Source organism: Canis lupus, chromosome 15 (genome assembly GCF_011100685.1).
Source record: "Canis lupus familiaris isolate Mischka breed German Shepherd chromosome 15, alternate assembly UU_Cfam_GSD_1.0, whole genome shotgun sequence".
In the NCBI taxonomy this organism is placed as follows: Eukaryota; Metazoa; Chordata; class Mammalia; order Carnivora; family Canidae; genus Canis; species Canis lupus.
The window spans coordinates 14,836,393-14,849,107 of NC_049236.1; the positions used below are offsets into that span (position 1 = coordinate 14,836,393).

General features: G+C 42.2%; 1 protein-coding gene across 4 annotated transcripts in view; it reads right to left on the bottom strand.

Moving 5' to 3' along the window:
* Positions 1 to 12,715, bottom strand: part of NASP (nuclear autoantigenic sperm protein) — a 40,281-nt gene that overhangs the window by 2,881 nt on the left and 24,685 nt on the right. For 3 of the 4 annotated variants that reach the window (XM_038558219.1, XM_038558217.1, XM_038558218.1), the window contains 6 exons: positions 10,809 to 10,889; positions 9,020 to 9,129; positions 7,102 to 8,118; positions 1,279 to 1,358; positions 762 to 847; positions 579 to 652 (listed from right to left, as the gene is read on the bottom strand). In XM_038558219.1, the coding sequence (XP_038414147.1) occupies positions 579 to 652; positions 762 to 847; positions 1,279 to 1,358; positions 7,102 to 8,118; positions 9,020 to 9,129; positions 10,809 to 10,889 (1,448 nt within the window). The remainder of the gene's footprint in view (positions 1 to 578; positions 653 to 761; positions 848 to 1,278; positions 1,359 to 7,101; positions 8,119 to 9,019; positions 9,130 to 10,808; positions 10,890 to 12,715) is intronic. The other variant, XM_038558220.1, reaches the window with a different exon arrangement.

Consider the following 12,715-nt stretch of genomic DNA (forward strand, 5'->3'; position numbering starts at 1 on the left):
GATTTTATTTATTCATGAGACGGGGGTGCGGTGTAGAGACACAGGCAGAGGGAGAAGCAGGCTCCATGCAGGGACCCCGATGCAGGACTCAATCCCCAGACCAGGATCATGGCCTGAGCCGAAGGCAAACACTCCACCATTGAGCTACCCAGGTGTCCTAATACTCCTAATTTTATTTTATTTATTTATTTTTTAATACTCCTAATTTTAGAGCACTGTACAGGAAACTGGGGGTGGGGGTGGGGGGAAATGACTAAAAAAGACTCAGAAGAGATTTTTCCACTATTCTATAGGAACCCAAACCAACTGCCATGTTAAAGCCAACTGCCAGGGTCAGTTAAGAGTCTGCCTTCAGCTCAGGGTCATGATCTCAGGGTCCTGGGATGGAGCCTGGTGTCAGACTCCTTGCTCAGCAGACAGCCTGCTTCTCCCCCGTCCCTCCCCCTGCTTGTCCTCTCTGTCTCAAATAAAATCTTATTCCAATTGCCCACAATTGATGATCAATTAAGCTGAATTTTAAGGAATTAGAGGAAGAATTGGGTAGAGGGGAACATTAAAGGAAAGAGAAAATGTATTACCAGATTCAACACTAACTTCTCCAAGTTTAAGATGTGCCTGTGCAGCATAAAGCTGAGCTTCTTTTGTTTCTTGCCTGAAAGGAAAAGATCAGAAATCCTAATAGCATTCATCCAAGCCTAACTGATATTCTACTTCCAACCTCCAAACTCCCAACCTGAGCCTAGAAACACTAAAAGTTTTACCTTTTAAAAATGATCTTCGCTAAATCCAGCATATCCCAGGCAAGCTCTAGATTCCCAATCTCCTCCTCTTCGTTTTCTTGAAGAGACTAAAAGGTATATCCAAATCATTGGTATTATTCAGAAGACAGGCATTTTTAGATCACAAATCTAAATGTATCATTTAATACAGCTTAAAAAAAAAAAAAAACCCACAGGATATAGGATTCAAAATTTAGACTTTCTCCCTAAAACCTACAGAAACCTAAAACCCTATAATCTTTCTCCAAGTTATCACCTTATGTGAATGGTATCTAACAGTGACATGTTGGGTCCTATCTTTTTTTTTTTTTTTTTTTTTTTTTTTTGGTGGGTCCTATCTTAATAGATAGGACATCCTGGGATTAAATGGATGTGTGGATTCTAGGCACAAATAAAGGGTCCCCAATCCCTAACCAAGAAATGGCTATGATAAGGCCTACCCTAGTAAGCTACAGTCCTACAATAAGAAAGCTGAAGATGATACTGAATAATAATTTACCTTGTTTTCAAGAAGTGATTCATTTGGTGTTTCTTCAGCCTTGTCATTTTCTTTATCCTCCTCTTCTGAGCCTTCAGTTTCTGTAAGCAAAAATTCCTCAGTATTGAGAATACTAAAGCTATCTTCTAACTAGTCAAGATTCCAATATATGCCAGTCAAATAACCTATATTCTGAGGTAGAACACGCCAGATGCTAAGTCAGTTAATATTTGAACTGCATATGAAGTCAGTGATTACAGTCTAATTCAAATATAATATAGATTTAGATTGTATATCCTATAGTGTCTGTTGTTTACATCTTCACTGATCAGAAGGCGGTCTTTCTTCTAAAAGTCAATCTGGATCATTCAGATCAAAAAGATTAGCTACTGTAGTCTCTTAGTTACTAGAAGCTCCCATCTATTTAGCCAGCAGCACTTGGGAGAACCCAGCCAGTGTTCCTGGTGTCTTTAAGCAGCCATTTGTTATGTAATACTAACAAGCTGAGAAAGTACAAAAGTTAAATTACTCCAGTCTATTCAGAACAAGAATGCTCAAGAGACTAGCTTTCCCACAACATAGCTGTGAAGAGAAAAGCACAGTCCTTAGCAACTCTAACCAATGAGCATGCCACAGACTCCAGCCAGCTCTAGCATGTACAGAATTGAGTGAGCAGTACCAAAACCAATTGTTTTACTCCACTATAATGTTAAAATTTGTAGCCATATTGACACTATATTTCACCATATTAACATAGACTCACAAGTCAACTGCCTTTAAGGACAGGCTGCTAATAAATAGCAATGTCAAGTGATTAAAAATAGGCTTTGGGGGGCACATAACAATGCATGAATTGGGTATAACGTGCCTACCTCTGCCATTTTTCATTAAGCATTCTAACACAAGCAAAAGAACTCAAATACGGTCTCCAAACAAGCTATTATGGGAACATAAATATGCAACTAGGCCTTAATGCCATGTCAGGTTAAAGGACTTTTATGTTTAGCAATATTGCCTCAGAATGGGAACAGGCACAGAAAATTCCTAAACATTATAAATTAATAAGACAATCTAAAGAAGTTCTCTAAGAAAGGTGCCTGGCTGGCTCAATTAGTGAGCATGCAACTCTTGATCTCAGTGTTGGGGAGTTCTAGCCCATGCTAGGTGTAGAGATTACATAAGAAATTAAAAAAAAAAAAAAATTCCTCTAAGAACCAGTTACAGGCTAATTAACCTATAGCAAACTATTTTATCAAATGGCTCATTTTTCCCCTGTTGATGCTGACCATGTAATTTAGTACTTCTGAAATAAATATCATCATAATACACCATTATCTTTCTGTACCCATATTTCCAAATCATGTGTATACTCAGTACTGTTATACTAGATGGGTGGTTTTATTAACAATACAGTCCATTCTCAAGAATTCTCTAGAAAAGGGACGCCTGGGTGGTTCAACAGTTGAGTCTGCCTCCGGCTCAGGGTGTGATCCTGCAGTCCCAGGATCAAGTCCCGCATTGGGCATAGAGCCTGTTTCTCCCTCTGCCCAGGTCTCTACCTCTCTCTCTCTCTCTCTCTCTCTCTCTCTGCTCCTTCTACCTATGGCTCTACCTCTCTGTCTCTCATGAATAAATCAATCTTTAAAAAAAAATTCTCTAGATGGATGAAGTTTATCTATGAAACAAACACTTTTACCTTCCTAATTTGTAGGAAAATTTGACAAAATATGTATTGTTATTCTGTATTCTTAAATTATCTCGTATCTGTTCCTATTCATACCAGAATGCCAGGTGACATCTAATTTGACATAAAATCTTATTTTTACATCAAATTTTAAAATTAAAATTCTTTTTTAATTTTTTTTTATTTATTTATGATAGTCGAGAGAGAGAGAGAGAGAGAGAGAGAGAGAGGCAGAGACACAGGCAGAGGGAGAAGCAGGCTCCATGCACCGGGAGCCCGATGTGGGATTCGATCCCAGGTCTCCAGGATCGCGCCCTAGGCCAAAGGCAGGCGCCAAACCGCTGCGCCACCCAGGGATCCCTAAAATTAAAATTCTTATGATATCTGAAAAAAATACTGGTTTCCCTTGAGAAATCTGTACTATCCTCAAGGAATGGTGGAAAGGAAGCTAGGTTATGAGAAAGCCATTACTTTAAAACAACACTTTCCAACCTGGTAAGTTATACCCAGATACTGGAATGCCTTTATGTCCTCAGTAAAGTGATCTGTTAAATATTTTCCAAGCCTCTCTAAAAATGGCATCTTCTTTGTAGTATGCCTTGGAAAAAAGGGAAACACAGTTTTATACCATTTCTCTGATTTGCAGCCTGTTCAAAAGTTAATGGCACAGAACAGCACAAAGAAGAAAAATTCTTAAAGACAAAGTAAAGGCAATCTGCTGATTCTCTGGTTACTCTAGAACTCCCATAGGATTAAGTCAGGTAAACACTACAGATTGACCAGTATAGTCTGAGAATGGCCAAGCTCTGTGCCTAAAATTTAAAAACTTTGGGGACACCTGCGTGGCTCAGCAGTTGAGCGTCTGCCTTCAGCTCAGGGCATGATCCTGGGACCCAGGCTCGAGTCCCACATTGAGCTTCCTGCATGGAGCCTGCTTCTCCCTCTGCCTAGGTCTGTGCCCCACCACCCGCCTCACTCTTTCTCTGTCTCTCATGAATAAATCAATCTTGAAAAAAATGGGGATCCCTGGGTGGCGCAGCGGTTTGGCGCCTGCCTTTGGCCCAGGGCGCGATCCTGAAGACCCGGGATCGAATCCCACGTCGGGCTCCCTGGTGCATGGAGCCTGCTTCTCCCTCTCCCTGTGTCTCTGCCTCTCTCTCTCTCTCTCTGGGACTATCGTAAATAAATAAAAAAATAAATAAAAAAAAAAAAAGAAAAGAAAAAAATAATTTTTAGGCTTTGTTCACTTACCAATCATATCTAGCATGAGACTTAGAAAAGAACAGAGCAACTATCTTTATTAGGGATATGGACAGCCTGAGAGGTGGTAGAAAATGGGATTTTAAGAGAAAACCTATGGGGTGCCTGGCTAGCTCAGTCAATAGAGCACTGGACTCTTGATCTCAGGGTTGTGGGTTTGAGCCCCACATTAAGTACAGAGATCACTTAAAATCTTAAAAAAAAAAAAAAAAAAAAAAAGAGGAAGGAGATGCCTGGGTGGCTCAGCCAGTTAAGCATCTGCCTTCAGCTCAAGAGTCCTGAGATCGGGCAGCCCCAGTGGCGCAGCAGTTTAGTGCCACCTGCAGCCCAGGGCGTGATCCTGGAGACCCTGGATCGAGTCCCACATCAGGCTCTGTATGATGCCTGCTTCTCCCTCTGCCTGTGTCTCTGCCTCTCTCTCTCTCTGTCTCTATGAATAAATGAATAAAATCTTAAAAAAAAGTCCTGTGATCAAGGCCCACACTGGGCTCCCAGCTGTGGGAAGTCTGCTTCTCCCTTCTCCCTCTGCCTATAGCTCCCCCAGCTTGTGCTGTCACTCATTCTGTCAAATAAATAAAATCTTAAAAAAAAAAAAAGTGACCAGAGAGGCATGTTGGTGACCAGATGTTTAAAGGACTCTTGGGATCCCTGGGTGGCGCAACAGTGGTTTAGCGCCTGCCTTTGGCCCAGGGCGTGATCCTGGAGACCTGGGATCGAATCCCACGTCGGGCTCCAGGTGCATGGAGCCTGCTTCTCCCTCTGCGTATGTCTCTGCCTCTCTCTCTCTCTCTCTGTGACTATCATAAATAAATAAAAATTAAAAAAATAAATAAATAAAATAAAGGACTCTTGGGGACAGCCCCAGTGGCGCAGCGGTTTGGCGCTGCCTGCAGCCCAGGGTGTGATCCTGGAGACCCGGGATCGAGTCCCATGTCAGGCTCTCTGCATGGACCCTGCTTCTCCCTCTGCCTGTGTCTCTGCCTCTCTATGTGTGTGTATCTCTATGAATAGATGAATAAAATCTTAAAAAAAAAAAAATAATAAAAAAAATAAAGGACTCTTGGTTTTTGGCTCAGGTCAATTGCAGGGTTGTGAGATCAAGCCCCCAATCAGGCTCTGTGCTGAACATAGAATCTGCTAAAGTTTCTCTCTCCCTGCTTCACTTGCTCACTCTCTCAAATATATAAATCTTTAAAAAATAAATAAATAAAAAGAGTGACCAGATTAAAGTCACCTTCCTCACTGTGAGGTAGGCTTGAGAAGAATATACATTCATGTCAGATCTAGGGTCTGATTCTAGTTCTATGACTTAGTGTTTGACCCTAAACAAGTAACATAAGCCCTAAGTCTCAATTTCTTCATGATCTCCCCAGAGGAGTACTACCTACTGCATAGTATTTTTTTGGAATCAAAAATAATTGGGACGCCTGGGTGGCTCAGCGGTTGAGCGTCTGCCTTTGGCTCAGGGCGTGGTCCTGGAGCTCCAGAATCGAGTCCCACATGGAGCTCCTGGCATGGAGCCCGCTTCTCCCTGTGCCTGTGTCTCTGCCTCTGTGTGTCTCTCATGAATAAATAAAATCTTTAAAAATAATAATAATAATGAATGTGAGGGAACTCTAACAATGTTACTTATAATCCAACTGAATAGTTTTTGAACTGGAGAAGCAGGACCTCTCTACTATACTATACTTTATTATTCAAAGTCCAAATTAACAGAGCCAGCAGATCTTCTGTCTTTGATCACTATCATTAAAGATTAAGACACGGTAGCTTTTTAAAATTGAGGCATTCAGTTTTTTTCCATAAAGAACTCCTAAAACCCAATAAGCAGCCCAGTGGCGCTATCATTTAGCCAATTCACTCCTGGTTAACCATGCCTGTGCTGGCTGGAGTGCAAGGACCTGCACATAGGTAGAATGTAGTTTACCAGAATGAGCTGCAAATACTGATAGTGGGTCTTTGAAAATCTAAAACTGATGAGAACTCTTAAAGTAGTCTGTCAGTTATATGAACTAATAACTATTAACTGGAATATACCTGTAGTTATTAATATCAACGTTAGATAAGCCTTACAGACAGTAGAATCCTCAAATGATAGTACCACTCAAGTCAGACGTGCCAATTATGTAAATGCTAGAGACTTATACATCTTGATGGAATTGAATCAAAATTAAACCAGTAATACTACACAAAGCATCCCACAGTTTATGTTCTAAGTAATAAAAACTTCAGTTTAGCAGCCAAAGCAAGCATGAAATGAGGGGGAAAGCAGCAAGAGGGCTAAATGTTAATTTTTTTGTTATCTTTTGGAGGAGGCTAATTTAAAACTAATGCAAATAAGCCTCTGAACACTTCCTGAAGACTAAAAGTAAAAGAGAGTCACCAGAATTCTTTCACTGTGGTTAACTGCCTTCATTTAAATGGCATGCCTGCTTAAGTGTACCAATTCACTGGATTCTACTGCTCTAATCCTGCTTCCTAAAGTGGAGAATAGGAACCATGTGAACAGTAAATTAAATAATCCAGAGGCATGCAAGTGAACATCCATTCAGCATTCTCTGCCAGCCTAGCCCACTATTTCCCTACCTACTCCACCAGCCCCCATCCACCTTTATTGGCTAGTATGTACAAGTTACTGATAGCTAGCCAAGTCTCAGAAATCACAGAGAAGGCCTATTTTGCAGTTAGTAAAAGTGTTAGTTTATAAGCCTGCTGAAGACTTGCATTTTGACTTGCTCAACTTATCACAATCTTCTTAAGCTATCCCCATTTTCATTTAGCCCTTTTCTAATCCAAAGGCAGACGGAAAATCCTGAATGGAAGGCTGACTTTTACCCATGATTAGTGAGTCAAATCCAGAATGTACTCCACCCACTGCAGCTCTTGCATATCCCGGTTACCTTCACCCTCTTTCATCTGTTCTTCTCTTTCTCGTGTTTCTTCATTAGCAGCTATCTTAACTTTGTCTTCAGGCGATTTCTCAGGAGCCCCCCGGGCTACCTTGGTCTCAACCCCATCTCCAGCTGCCTCAGACTCTTCTATGGACAGCTTAGTTTCCTCCTCCTGGCTAGGAACCAACTCTGCCCTGACCTCCTCCTCTAGTCCTGAGCCATCTTTTGTTTCTGTCAGTTCTTCTACATTAGTCTGTTGTTCAACAGGAGTCTGATCTCCTGCAGCTGACAATCCATTGACTATACCATCCTTAGGGAGAACTGTGGCCTCCTGTCCAGGCTTCTCAGAGACTTCTGACCCAGCTTCTGCAGCTGAGGCCTCTGCAAGCTCTATTGTCACCTTTGGTGACTCTTCAGCAGGAGGCATTTCTTGCCCTACCAGCTGCTCAAGAACAGCCCTTCCTGGCTCATTTTCAGAGGCAGCTGCTACCTGTTCCTTTGGCTCATTCCCACCCCCAGCCACTGGCTTGACTGCTGAATCTATAGGCTCTGCTTCTGCCTCCACTGCAGTATCCTGCTTTTCAAGAGTTGTAACAGGTTGCTCTCCTGAAGCTTCTTTTGGCTTCTCCTCTATGCTCACAATTACTTCTCCCTGCTTCTCCTGACCTTTTTCTCTGCATTCATCTTGCACGTCAGTTCCACAAACTGATTTTCCTTCCTCAGCATCTGGGGCTTCCTGTTCTGGCTTCCCAGAAGCGACCTTGGCTTCATTCAGTCCTTCTGGTGCTGCTATTTCTTTTGCCTCAGTGGTTTCAGTTAACTGATCTGGAGTGGACTCAACTTTTTCCTGTAGTTCCTCTGTAGGCTCACTTATATCCATGTCTTCTCTTCCACCCTTCTCCATTTCATTTTCCTGCTCTTTATCAATTTCAGGCTTTACCAGAGACTGGTCTTCTGGTTTTTTTGCTTCTTCTTTTTCTCCCATGGCGTCATAAACCTGTTCTCTCAACTCTTCCCTTGCTTCCTCTACATGGTTAAAGAACATGAAGCATAAACATGTCTTCGAATTTAGTGATAAAGGCATAAATGGAAACTAAAAATACATTCCCTTTAAACCCTCAAACAGCCTGGCTTAAATTTTAGCAGATGGCCTAAAAAATTATCTGCCCCCTTGAGAAAAGCAAAGGGAATAGTCCCAGATAGCAGAGCAACTTATTGCAAAAGAAACCCAAGCTCCTTAAATATTATTTTTACTTGAGCATTTTGATTATCAGTTAGGTTAAGAGATGCCAAGCTTTATGCTCTCCTCTAAACATTATAAACCTCCAACTAATATGTAAAACTCTAGTAGCCATACTCCACTAAGAAGTTACTTTTCTTAGACAAAAATGTAAAAATACTCCAGAAGTACTGCTATTAAAATAACTGAGCTGGGGATCCCTGGGAGGCTCAGCAGTTTGGCGCCTGCCTTTGGCCCAGGGCGCGATCCTGAGGACCCGGGATCGAGTCCCGCGTTGGGCTCCCTGCATGGAGCCTGCTTCTCCCTCTGCCTGTGTCTCTGCCTCTCTATCTCTCTCTCTATGTCTATCATGAATAAATAAATAAAATCTTTTAAAAAATTAAAATAAAATAACTGAGCTGCGCAGACTTTTAAATATTTGCATTAGAAAAACATTTAAAGTTGCTATATATTTAAAATGTCAATTTAAATGACCACATTTATTGGGGAAATTAAGTTTTCCTTTTACAAAAGCCTGCTGTCAATTTCAGTAATTGGCTATCTCCACACTGTAGTCTCCACCAGATGCAGGTACGACCCAATGCAACTTAGGAGAAACCATCCAGGACAGGGAGAGACCTACTCCCATCACTTGTACACAAGAAATAAACGTCGCATCTCCTGAACGTCACACGCAACTCCACGTACCATCTATGTTATCATTATTTTCTACCAGAGATTCATCTTCTGTTTTTTCTCCTTCCTCCTCTTCCACATGCACACCTTCTAGGGCATTTCCCAACACACCATTCTCCATTCTAGAACAAAAGGACAAAGCACCAAAGGTATGATAGTTAGAACCTAACGGTTTTTCTACAACAGAAACTGTAGTGCTATATTATAAAAGCAACAGTAAAACAATCAAGTGCAGAGAATATAAACTTTTAAGTATTCATTGAAGAAAAGCAGTGAGCAAAACTAATATAAATTAAGGCCATAAAAGCACTCAGAAAAAAAAAAAGCACACCCCTCATCCACCTGCCTAAAAAGCACCAATGACTCTTATCAAAAGATCAATTTAAAAAAAAAAAAAAAAAAGATCAATTTAGGGATCCCTGGGTGGCTCAGCGGTTTAGCGCCTGCCTTTGGACTGGAGTCCCAGGATCGAGTCCCGCATTCAGCTCCCTGCATGGAGCCTGCTTCTCCCTCTGTCTGTTTCTCTGCGTCTCTGTCTCTCATGAATAAATAAAATATTTTTTAAAAAAGATCAATTTATATTCACTTTACCATAGGGCCATATTTCTCAAACCTTGTATCTACCCCGTATTCCTCTAGTTGGCTTAAAAACATTCTGGCAAGACTTTCCTGACAAATCATCAAAATGACCTACAAAATTAAAAAACTTACCAGAACTGGATTAAATGAGGCATAAAATATTTGCTAGTTTGTGTACCCTCAATAGATTTTATTTTGGTTAATAAACTCCAGTGAAAAATACACAACTTTCCAATAGTTAAGACTACCTGTTTTATTTACTAAACATTTTCATACGGTAGTGTTTCCAAATTGTCCTTCATTCAGTCCTTGTTGAGGATGACTGTTCTGAGAGTGCTTTTGAAAATTCTCGCTCTAGGGGATCCCTGGGTGGCGCAGCAGTTTGGCGCCTGCCTTTGGCCCAGGGCGCGATCCTGGAGACCCGGGATCGAATCCCACATCAGGCTCCCGGTGCATGGAGCCTGCTTCTCCCTCTGTTTATGTCTCTGCCTCTCTCTCTCTCTCTGTGTGGGACTATCATAAATAAATAAAAATTAAAAAAAAAAATTCTCGCTCTATATTGGACCTTAATAAATTATTGACCATCCTCTAATAGAAAGATCTCTGCTTCAAAAGACCCTAAAAGTCAAAACCCAAGCATAAGTTTACTCTGCATCAAGTGCCTTCCAAAACTTCCATCAATATTTTGCATTCCTTCTAAACCCCCTTAGTGAAACCAGCTCATATAAAGTTGTGAAGGTAGTAAATAATCTTGGCAAAAAACGAAACTTAAGTTTTTAAACAGACCATTAATGCGATTCAAAATACCCTACTTAAACACTGCAGTCTGAGGGACTCCTGGGTGACTCAGCAGTTAGGCGTCTGCCTTTGGCTCAGGGCGTGGTGACAGAATGCAAGGATGGAGTCCCACATAAGGCTCCCTGTGTGAAGCCTGCTTCTCCCTCTGCCTATGTCTCTGCCTCTCTCTCTCTCTCTCTGTGTCTCTCATGAATAAATAAATAAAATCTTAAAAAAAAAATTGCAGTTTGAGGGGCACCTCAGACTCTGCTTTTGGCTCAGTTATGATCTCAGGTTTGTCAGATGGGAGCCCCACGTTGGGCTCCCCCCCTCAGCAGGGAATCTGTCTAAGGATTCACCCTCTCCCTTGCCACCCCAAATCCCGCACTTGCTCTCTCTCAAATAAATCTTAAAAAATAAAAACAGTGCAGCTTGAAAGACATACCTTGCCAACTCCAGAAGGGATTTCCCATAGAAAAAGAAGGCTTCTCCACACTCATTAGCTGTCTCTCCATACTTCTTACCTCTACAAAGAGAATAAACATGAAAGATCTAAATTAACATCTAACCTGAAATATTTCTAGTTCTTTAAATTATAAAATAACATTTCTTCAGGGACACATCCTTCTAGGAAACTAATACTTCCCCCTTCTCTTGCTTTCAATTTAAGGACAAAGGGACTTTAAAAATGTATGGGGTGCCTGGGCCGTTCAATTAAAGGTCTACTCTTGATTTCAAGGTTTTGAGTTCAAAGCCCCATGCTGGGGGGTGCCTAGGTGACTCAGCTGGTTAAGTTTCTGACTGGCTCAGATCATGATCTCAGGGTCCTCAGATTGAGCCCTGTGTGAGTGAGGCTCTGCACTCTGTGGGGAATCTGCTTGTTCCTCTCCCTCTGCCTTTCCTCCAGATCATGCTGTCTTTCTAAATAAAATCTTTAAAAACAAACAAAGCCCCACTGTGGGCTCCATGCTGGGCATGAAGCTTTTTTTTTTTTTTAAGATTTTATTTATTCATGAGAGAGAGAGAGACAGAGAGAGAAAGAGGCAGAGACACAGGCAGAGGGAGAATCAGGCTCCATGCAGGAGCCCGACGCGGAACTCGATCCCAGGACTCCAGGATCGCACCCTGGGCCAAAGGCAGACGCTAAACCGCTGAGCCACCCAGGGATCCCCTGAAGCTTACTTTATAAAAAGGGCGGGGGGCAGCCCAGGTGGCTCAGTGGTTTAGCACCACCTTCGGCCGCGGGCCTGATCCTGGAGACCCGGGATTGAGTCCCATGTCAGGCTCCCTGAGTGGAGCCTGCTTCTCCCTCTCCCTGTATCTCTGCCTCTCTCTCTCTCTCTTCTCTCTCCTCTCTCTCTCTCCCTGCATGGAGGCTGCTTCTCCCTCTGTCTGCCTGTATCTCTGCCTCCCTCCCTCCTTCTCTCTCTTTCTCTCTCTCTCTCATGAATAAACAAATAAAATCTTAAAAAAAAAAAAGTGTGCTCGTGCATGCACACATAGACACACACACAATGTAGAAAGTTAATATACTGCCTGGTCTTTCTCTATATATATGTATGTTCCAAGTGACATCAATTTGCTACAGTTATAGTATATAATCTAAGAGCCAAACTACAGGGATCCCTGGGTGGCGCAGCGGTTTAGCCCCTGCCTTTGACCCAGGGCACGATCCTGGAGACCCGGGATCGAATCCCACGTCGGGCTCCCGGTGCATGGAGCCTGCTTCTCCCTCTGCCTGTGTCTCTGCCTCTCTCTCTCTCTCTCTCTCTCTCTCTCTCTCTGTGTGACTATCATAAATAAATAATTAAAAAAAAAAAAAAAAAAAAAAGCCAAACTACATTAACAGGTGTTTTTCCTCCTGTAAGATGAATGTCAGCCCAGAACAGTAACGGGACCTTTGGCTGAGACCTGAAGAATGAATCAAAGTAGAGATGCCTGGGTGGCTCAGCGGTTTGAGCATCTGCCTTCAGCTCAGGGCGTGATCCTGGAATCCCGGGATGGAGTCCACATCGGGATCCCTGCATCGAGCCTGCATCTCCCTCTGCTTGTGTCTCTGCCTCTCTCTCTCTCTCATGAATAAATAAAATATGTTTTTAAAAATGAATAAAGTATGTAGAAAGATATGTTATAGAGGTAACAGCTTATTCCCTGGAGTCGGACTACCTGGGTTCAAATCCCACCTCTAAACTTTTTTTTTTAAAGATTTTATTTATTTATTCCTGAGAGACACAGAAAGAGGGGCATACAAACAGGCAGAGGTTGATGCAAGCTCCATGCAGGAAGCCCGATGTGGGACTCGATCCGGGGACTCCATGATCACACCCTGAGCCGAAGGCAGGCGCTCAACTG